At 42.2% G+C, this 10,000-nt stretch overlaps 2 protein-coding genes across 8 annotated transcripts in view; both read right to left on the bottom strand.

Annotated features, from left to right (window-relative positions):
* The window catches only part of LOC113525444 (coiled-coil domain-containing protein 136), a 19,428-nt gene extending 16,773 nt beyond the window's left edge, over window positions 1-2,655 (bottom strand). For 2 of the 7 annotated variants that reach the window (XR_004578482.2, XR_004578483.2), the window contains exon 1: window positions 1,909-2,312. Coding sequence is in view for 3 of the 7 variants with exons in the window: in XM_053235711.1 (XP_053091686.1) it covers window positions 1,909-2,263 (355 nt within the window). In the remaining 4 variants the exon portion in view is untranslated. Of the gene's footprint in view, window positions 1-1,778; window positions 2,313-2,369 lie in introns of those variants that run through there. The other 5 variants (XM_053235712.1, XM_026911956.3, XR_003402661.3 and 2 more) reach the window with 5 other exon arrangements.
* Window positions 2,656-5,548: 2,893 nt separating this feature from the next.
* LOC113525446 (zinc finger protein 271-like) overlaps window positions 5,549-10,000 on the bottom strand; it is a 39,411-nt gene continuing 34,959 nt past the window's right edge. Inside the window, exon 9 of the mRNA XM_034305636.2 lies at window positions 5,549-7,773. Within this exon, the coding sequence (XP_034161527.2) occupies window positions 7,020-7,773 (754 nt within the window). The 3' untranslated portion in view covers window positions 5,549-7,019. The remainder of the gene's footprint in view (window positions 7,774-10,000) is intronic.

Here is a 10,000-nt window from a genome sequence, read left to right as displayed (position 1 = left end):
AATGACGATAAACTCCTTACGGCTTAATGACGATAAACTCCTTACGGCTTAATGACGATAAACTCCTTACGGCTTAATGACGATAAACTCCTTACGGTTTAATGACGATAAACTCCTTACGGCTTAATGACGATAAACTCCATAAAGCTTAATGACGATAAACTCCATAAAGCTTAATGACGCTAAACTCCTTATAGCTTAATGACGATAAACTCCATAAAGCTTAATGACGATAAACTCCTTACGGCTTAATGACGATAAACTCCATAAAGCTTAATGACGATAAACTCCTTACGGCTTAATGACGATAAACTCCTTAAAGCTTAATGACGATAAACTCCATAAAGCTTAATGACGATAAACTCCATAAAGCTTAATGACGATAAACTCCTTACGGCTTAATGACGATAAACTCCATAAAGCTTAATGACGATAAACTCCTTACGGCTTAATGACGATAAACTCCTTAAAGCTTAATGACGATAAACTCCATAAAGCTTAATGACGATAAACTCCTTAAAGCTTAATGACGATAAACTCCTTACGGCTTAATGACGATAAACTCCTTACGGCTTAATGACGATAAACTCCTTACGGCTTAATGACGATAAACTCCTTACGGCTTAATGACGATAAACTCCATAAAGCTTAATGACGATAAACTCCTTACGGCTTAATGACGATAAACTCCTTACGGCTTAATGACGATAAACTCCATAAAGCTTAATGACGATAAACTCCATAAAGCTTAATGACGATAAACTCCTTATAGCTTAATGACGATAAACTCCATAAAGCTTAATGACGATAAACTCCTTACGGTTTAATGACGATAAACTCCTTACGGCTTAATGACGATAAACTCCATAAAGCTTAATGACGATAAACTCCATAAAGCTTAATGACGATAAACTCCTTACGGCTTAATGACGATAAACTCCTTACGGCTTAATGACGATAAACTCCTTACGGCTTAATGACGATAAACTCCTTACGGCTTAATGACGATAAACTCCTTACGGCTTCGTCTTCTTTGAGTCGGCTCGTCTGACTCTAAACTAGCTGAGCAGGATTTTGCTCGGTCTTGCGATCACCTCATCACTTCATACAGAGAGCAAAGTGTTAAGGCTCTATATATACAAATATATATAGAGAGAGACTTAATCTAAACTGAAATATTTTCACGCTGACAGTTAAAGTGCATTTAGCTGATTTCTTTGCCGTCTGCTTCACTGTGTTTTCCTCTCTGACGAGTCAACATCCCCGCAGCGGAGACTAGAGAACGCATTAATCACTAGTCTATACAAAACGTTCGGTACCGTACCGTAACACAGGTGGAAAAGTGACCCTGGGTGTAAAGAGCAGCAGAAAGGTTCTACAGTCAGATTAGTAACACCACCGTGCCACGCTCTCTCTGCAAGATTTCTGCAGCTTCTTCACGTTCTCACCAGTGGAACACAACTGAAACATGAATCTTCCCTAAAAGAACCAAAAGAACCCTAAAGTTCTGCTGGAAGAGTCAGAACAGAACACACTGTGTACACCAATTCAACTGCCCAGCTAACAATGACATCACTGTTCTTCTACATTCCATCCTTCTGACCATGTGTGTGTGTGTGTGTGTGTGTGTGTGTGTGTGCTGCAGTCCATCGTTCTGCCCTGACAACATGGATGACAGAAAAAACAGCCACATTCTGCTACAATTTTCTGAGAAAACATTTCTCTTTCTCTCTCTCTCTCTCTCTCTCTCACACACACACACACACACACACACACACCTGCTCAGAGGAGTCCATCAACATCCAACAGTTCGAGGACCTCAGTGAATCCACTCTCTCTCTCTCTCTCTCTCTGTCTGTCTGTTTGTCTGTCTTTCAACTATTGCTAAACTCAGTGTGTGTGTCGTACCTGTGGAGTCCAGCACTTCCTCTATAAGTGGTGGTAGACGCAATCCATCCATGGTTTTCACAGAGGAGAGGGTCTGAGTCCTCACACACACCCGCCTACACACACTCACACACACACACACAGTCAAAGGGGAAGGATAGAAAAACACACACGCACACACACTACACAGTGTAGAGCCTGAATCTGATACAGCGTGGGAGAAAGACAGAGAGTGACAGAGAGAGAGAGAGAGAGAGAGAGACAAAGAGAGAGAAAGACAAACAGAGAGAGAAAGAGAGAAAGTGAGAGAAATAGAGAGAGAGAGAGAGAGAGAGAGAGAGAGACACAAACGAGTAGCAAACTCTTCTGACTGCATTTCATTTCCTTGTTGTTTTCACTTTCACACATCCTCTCTCTCTCTCTCTCTCTCTCTCTCTCTCTCTCTCTGAGTCTTTCTTCCTCCGTCTGTCTCGTATATTTACCGTGGACGTGGGTCTCGTTCTTCATAGCACTAAAACTTGTGTGTCTCTCTTTTTCCTTTTCTTTCACATTCTGTTCAGTTTCGACACAGTTGGAGTCTTATCTACGCAACACACCAGAAATGCACTACGCAGTTTTACACACACACACACACACACACACACACACACACACACACACACACACACACAATTCCAGAGAGGCAAAGCATGCTTTAACCCTTTAGGAGGTCATGAGAAATCTGGAAGCAATCTGTCTCTCTGTCTCTCTCTTTCTCTCTCTCTCTCTCTCATTGCTGCTGTGAGAAACAGAGGCACAGGAAGTGTATGTGTATATAAACGTGTGTGTGTGTGTGTGTGTGTGTGTGTGGTGATATGCTGCAGTTATGCAATGTGTTAGAGTGTATCTTTAAGTGTGTAAAGATTGAGTGAGCTTAGATGAACAGATGTGGCAGAAGGAGGCGTGGCCTGTGTACCTGTCAGTCTCAGTGAAGGAGGCGTGGCCTGTGTACCTGTCAGTCTCAGTGAAGGAGTTTTTTTTAAATTCATTATTTTAAAATTTGTCACGTCAGATGGGAAGCCCGACATGGTGTGTGTTAGTGAGGTGTTCAGGCCACCACAAGACTCCACAGATTCTACACGTCTGTGGAACTGTACTGGAGCAATGGAGAACCGTTCCTCCAAAAGATCTTCCCTCGTGTGATGATTTGATGATGATTTATCATCTGTCTGTATTTTCTTTTGTAATTTCACTAATTTGTAACTCTAAAACATAACATAAAATTATGTTAAAAATAAATAGCTATCTAATAAATAGCTCAATGAAATACAGCATTACATACAGTGTAGCTAGCTGGCTGTCATTACACCATGGGGTAGCTACACATAAACAGCCAAACAGCTTTGCAGTTAGCTACAGTGACCTTATAAAACAGAGGATTTAATAAAATGAAGCTGTGAGACTTAAATACTCCATCAGTAAACATCAACACGGTTCTCACCGTGAGTTTTATTCAGAAGCTGAACTGACAGTAGCTGGTTCTCATCACTAATGCCATGTAATGAAGTAATATTACACACTCACTGAGAACCTTTCTCTCTCTCACACAACCAGCTTCCTGAAACCATTTAACCCCCAGCTTTCCTCTGGCACTGGATCGTTGCTAGGCAACAAGAAGTGAAACGAACATGACAAATACAAGATTGTAATTTTACAGGAAAAATTATGAATATTTGTGTTTTTATTATTGCATACAGAATTCAAAACCTCACTGGTATCTGATACAGACACCACCACTTACCCTGAACCAGATATTTAATGAGAGAGAGAGAGAGAGAGAGAACGAGAGAGAGAGAGAGAGAGAGAGAGAGAGAGAGACTCTCAGCTGTTCTAGGATGTTCTAATCAATCCAAAACATAAACTCATTCTAGAACCCTGAACACAGGATTAGTGTAATACACAGTGCATATGATTATACAGTGTAGGGAACAGGACAATTAATACACGACAAATCACACACACACACACACACACACACACACACACACACACACACACACACAGTGTCGTTTCTCTCTGCCCTCATCGCTGTCTCCCTGTTCCTCTCGTTGTCATGCCAACATGATGAGAATCACTCTGCCCTTGCTTATTAATTATAGCCTGCTAATGAACACACTCACACACAGCATTAAAATTAAAATAGATGTTACACCTTTTTTGCACAAGTAGACAAATAAGACATTTAATAATAAGACATATAAAAAATAGAATTTTTTTTTTTTTAAACTTATTCAGTGTCCAGTCAAGCCCTTTCTCAGCGACACGTATGCCCCGCCCCCACAAACAAACTGCAGGTAAACAACCGGCTCTACAGTAACAGGTAGTCACGCGGCTTCTCGCACATGACTAATCATTTAAATTTCTCAGTGTCATCGTATGCTTTGTGTTTCTCAGTAAGACTGACGAGAAGATTATGATCTTCTTGAATAATCATCTTCATCTCTGAATAATGACTGTGCAGTTTCGTTACTCTCCACTGGCATCACTGAATGATGAGCAATCGTGAAAGCACTGCACTGAACACAAGGGTTTGTTTAGGGGATTTTTACCCCAATTTGGTCTTTTGTCAATTTCCAGCTAAAGCTTGCGCTCCCATATCACACAACAGCTACCTGTCAGGGAGGAGAGCATCATCTTCCCTCCTCCTCATACAGGAGCTCACAGATGCCCACGATTGGCCAGTGTCACTCTGATTGACAAGAGCAGGAATCATGCCATCGCTCCTGTACTGTACTGTACTGTGCTGTAGTGGATCAGGTACAATACGTTTGCTCTCCAAAGTTTGCTTCTTTTGGTTTTGCACTGGTGTTATGAAGATATGACGTGTATAGCCTGCGTCGTTCAATTTGCATGTTGATTCATCACACTTGCATCAAAAGACAGCTCCTCTTTACATAAAGATTGTCATAAACAGAAGATGAATCCACAAAACCACAAATATATGATCCTTCTCTAAACTCCTGTAAGTATCTAGGCAAAGGAACCCTGTGAGCTTGTGATTTTAGCTCATGGAGTGTGGAGTACCTGTATATCAGAACATCAATACCCAAAAGATTAGCAAGTAGGAATGATTTTTTTTTTTTTAACTGTGAAGGCTTAATATTTAAATACCTTAAAAACCCAAACTCTGAAGTGGATGTTGCGGAGAGTGGTGGCTGTGGATTGAAAAACTGGAACTTTCTGCTGCCCTGTAGTCCCCCATAGGGAAAGTGTCCTGTCAATAGTGGTCACTATGGACCAGAGGTCTAAAGGAGATTAACAGAACTCTGCTCAGCACAATTTGTCCAGCTCGCTATCATGGCTCTCTCCATGTAAAGAGTAGTAAATTAAATACTAATATGATATTATATCATCAAATATGACGAGGTAATTCCCAAACACCTGAAAATCCCCATGTGTTAATTGTCTGGATTTTGTCGTATAAACAGTCATCACCACTCGTGTAACAATCCTTGCTTGTGTTTATGGTAGTACAGCAATCAATGTTATTTTATACCTCATTAATATTTAAATGCATTTGAGTACTAAATGTTTTAAGAAACTGAAATTTGAAGGCAATTTTTAAAGATATTTGACATCCTTGATGCATAGAAATACTAAAATAAAAAGAAGAAACAGGAAATAAAGCTTAAAGCAGGTAATCTTGTTTATTCAAAAAACATAAACTGCTATTAAATACTATAGTTTAGCAAGTAATCATCCCACTTACAGCGGTTTTAAACAAACAAATAAATAAATAATATATTAACCTGTCTTTAACACAAAAACACAACCAATAGCAATATAAAATGCAAAGATTTAGGCCAATATTACTCTCAAATAAATATGATTTGAAGAAGTTTCTGTTAAACTTGCTAATTACCAATGAAACTATGTTCTCACTGTGAGCAGTAATTAGGCTTCACACCTGTGCGAATGCACTGCTGCCACTGGAGAGTAAACATCTCCCCAGACTGTGAGCTGAATTATGTCTTCTCTCCTGGGTGAAAGGGCCTATGTTGCTGGGACATTCCATATCAGTTCAGATAGGGTTGCTGCTGCATGCCTAACATTTTGTTCATTCTTGTCTTATTTGATGCTTGTGACCTAAAACGAGTCTGTAAAATATGTAAAGTATTTGAGCTGACCATATTTTCTCATTAAAAAATGTCTTATCTGTCTTATCTGTTTAGGATTTAATATCTCCAGAAATATTATTCCAAGCCACATGAAATTTGGCAGATATAAAACATAAACTTGTTTTCTGTATGTGTGAATGCTCACACATGAGGGGCTGCGATCCTACGGAGACTGAGGGCCTGCGATCCTAGAGAGACTGAGGGGCTGCGATCCTAGGGAGACTGAGGGGCTGCGATCCTAGGGAGACTGAGGGGCTGCGATCCTAGGGAGACTGAGGGGCTGCGAACCTACGGAGACTGAGAGGATACAATCCTTGAGTGACCGAGGGGCTGTGATCCTACAGTGACCGAGGGGCTGAGACCCTACAGTGACCGAGGGGCTGTGATCCTACAGTGACCGAGGGGCTGAGATCCTACAGTGACCGAGGGGCTGAGACCCTACAGTGACCGAGGGGCTGAGACCCTACAGTGACCGAGGGGCTGTGATCCTACAGTGACCGAGGGGCTGTGATCCTACAGTGACCGAGGGGCTGAGACCCTACAGTGACCGAGGGGCTGTGATCCTACAGTGACCGAGGGGCTGAGATCCTACAGTGACTGAGGGGCTACGATCCTACAGTGACCGAGGGGCTGAGATCCTCTGGAGACCATGAAGCTACAATCCTCAATAGACCAGGGGGCTGTGATCCTAGAGAGACCAATCAGCTGCGATATACAATATACAGAGGAGCAGCAATACTTCAAGAGATGGAAGGGCTGCGAGCATGGAACAGTGGGAATGAGATCATGGAGAAAAGTAGAGATGGAAATCTATAAAACAATAGTAGAATGCTATCATTAATTCTATCATCAATCAGCAATTGCTAAAGTGTGAGATTTTAACTGTATATTTCACAAATCGTGACAAGCCTATGACAGGACTTCAGGAAAAACGTGCAGAAAAACTTGCAAGTTTTCCAAAACAATTATGACGTGTTATCTGTGCGCTGTGCGATGGTGTGTTCGGAGATTACACCGGTCACTAAAACTCTTTCCACACTCTGAGCAGTGATACGGTTTTTCTCCTGTGTGAACGCGCTGGTGTTTTTGGAGATTGCTCTGTTGATTAAAACTTTTTCCACACTGTGAGCAGTGATACGGTTTCTCTCCCGTGTGAATACGCTGGTGTTTTTGGAGATTGCTCTGTTGAGTAAAACTCTTTCCACAATCTGAGCAGTGATACGGCTTCTGTCCTGTGTGAATGTGCTGGTGTTTTTGGAGATTACTCTGCTGATTAAAACTCTTTCCACAATGCGAGCAGTGATACGGTTTCTCTCCCGTGTGAATACGCTGGTGTATTTGGAGATTACACCGATCACTAAAATTCTTTCCACACTGTGAGCAGTGATACGGTTTCTCTCCTGTGTGAATGCGTTGGTGTTTTTGAAGATTACACTGTTGAGTAAAACGCCTTCCACATTCTGAGCAGCGATACGGCTTCTCTCCTGTATGAACGTGCTGGTGTCTCTGAAGTGCTCCTCTTTCACTAAAACTCTTCCCACACTGTGAGCACTCATATGGTTTGTCTCCTTTGTGAATGCGCTGGTGCACTTGGAGATCAATCTGATCATTAAAACTTTCTAGACACCGTGAGCACTCATACGGTTTCTCTCCTGTGTGAATGCGCCGATGTAGTTGGAGACTACTCTGTAGAGTAAAACTCTTCCCACACTGTGAGCACTGATAGAGCCTCTCACTTGTGTGTAAGTGCTGATGTTGTTGGAGGCTACTCTGGTAAGTGAAACCCTTTCCACAGTATTTGCAGTAGTAATTTTTTCTCTGGAGTCGTTTCTGAGAGGTGTCAGCAGGAAGGATACCAATCTCTCCTGATTTGAACAGTTTCACATATTCTTCATTGTGGCATCTCTTGATGTGTTTGTGGAGGTAAATTTGAACTGTGTAGGAAAGTGGACACAAGGAGCAGGTGAAGACTTGTGTCAAGGTGTTGTCTGTGTCTGGGGTAAAGAAAAAAATGTAAAAGCTGAGGTAAAATGCAACAAAATTAAGAAACAAATTTAAGACACAGTCCAAAAGACTGTCTAAACTAGGCATGTCCAATCTTATCTGGAAAGTGTTGGTGTGGGTGCAGGTACATTCCAGCCAATCAGGAGCCACACCTGAGTGAACTGAAAGCCAAGATTGACTATTTGACTAAACAGGTGGAATCAGGTGTCTGACTGGAATGAAAACCTGCACCCACACCGGCCCTTTCCGGATAAGACTGGACATCGCCGGGTCTAAACAGTCTAAAGATTTTGTTAATTTGTTTAATGTTAAGTAATACACATTTAATATTATTATTAATGTTTTGTTTACAATTGAATAAAGAGCATTGCTCTAAATACGGTGAAACATGGTGTTCTTGTGCATGCAATTAGTAGCTACATTATAAAGCTGTGAAGTTATTACTGCCAGCTAGCTAACGTTAGCTATCTAATTAGCTAATTGTGTGAATTTGTCTATAATTTGGTCCAAGTTTGATTGTGTCTGCCAAGTGTAAGATTTAGTCAGAGAAGTAAGACCCAAAGATACCTCTGAGGCCTAGTGGCTGAATCTTTCACAGAGTGGGAAGAATCAGTGGTAGAACCGGTAAAGATTATAACAAGTACTGAGACCAGGTGTGAGCCAGAGCATCCTGTCCAAGTAGGCTATCTAGCTCTGCCAAGAAGATCCACGACCACTTGGCACTGGTGATGAGGTCCACCTGTAAACTTCTCACAGATCTGGACTACCACTACTGGGTGCAGACACCACTCTACTGCATGTACACAACATCTCAACAGTGTGTCTGAATTGCCAAGAAGAGCATTAGGGCCAGATGGTCTGCAACCAACTCCAGTTGGTTTATGTGTTCTGACTGACTGGAGCCTCAAACCCCCAAGCAAGGACCTCTTTAACTGAGACAGGAACATGTTTAAGTCTGTGATGTTTGGGGTCTAGATGCAGGCTGGAAGACCCACTTCTGAAATGCCCACAGTTCTAAGTAAATCATGACAATGAACTACTGACCTTGGAGTTTACTGTGAGACCAATGGCCACAATCAAACCTCTTTCCAAATGAGAACAAACTTCTTGGGACAGAGCGAGCCCCATTAAAGCTGGGGGCCAGCACAAGAACAGTAGTTTCTACATTATATGGCCAAAGGTTTGTGGTCACCTGTTTTCAAAAACATCCCAGAGCAGATTTATTCCTCCTGTGTTTGCTGTTATAATGAGCTCCACTCTTCTGGGAAGCTTTCCACTAGATATTGGAGCGTGGCTGTGGGGATTTGTGTTCATTCAGCTACAAGAGCATTAGTGAGGTCAGGCGCTGATGTTGGGATGTCGAGGAGGTCTGGGGTGCAGTCGGTGTTCCAGTTCATCCCAAAGGTGTTCAGTGGGGTTGAGGTCAGGGCTCTGTGCAGGACACTCGAGTTCTTCCACTCCAACCTTCACACATGTCTTCATGGAGCTCGCTTTGTGCACAGGGGCATTGTCATGCTGGAACAGGTTTGGGCCTCTTAGTTCCAGTGAAGGGAAACTGTAAAGCTGCAGCACACAGAGACGTTCTGTACAATTGTGCGCTTCCGACTTTGTGGCAACAGTTTGGGGAAGAACCACATTCAGAACCAGACCCATGCCCAGATACTGCAGATACTGGTGTTGAAAGTAGTTGCCCAACAGGTAGGTCATTATCAGCCGGGAAGAACCTCCCTGATAGACACAGTCATCTGATAAGGGTCAAGTGGGGAGACTAACCACTGAGTTATAAGGAGGGAAGTGGAAACCACTGAATTACAGATCCTGAATTATTTATTTCAAATGTCTGATTTTTGGGGCTTCTTGCATTGTTTCTTTAGACAGAGAGCTTAGGCCAGATTCAACTCTGAGCCACGAGTCAAACCTTACAGCCAACTTCTGTGTGCTGTGTTGAATAA

This window comes from Pangasianodon hypophthalmus, chromosome 7 (genome assembly GCF_027358585.1).
Source record: "Pangasianodon hypophthalmus isolate fPanHyp1 chromosome 7, fPanHyp1.pri, whole genome shotgun sequence".
Lineage (NCBI taxonomy): Eukaryota > Metazoa > Chordata > Actinopteri > Siluriformes > Pangasiidae > Pangasianodon > Pangasianodon hypophthalmus.
Note: the sequence above shows the minus strand (reverse complement) of the source record. Positions and strands in the feature narration are given on the sequence as shown.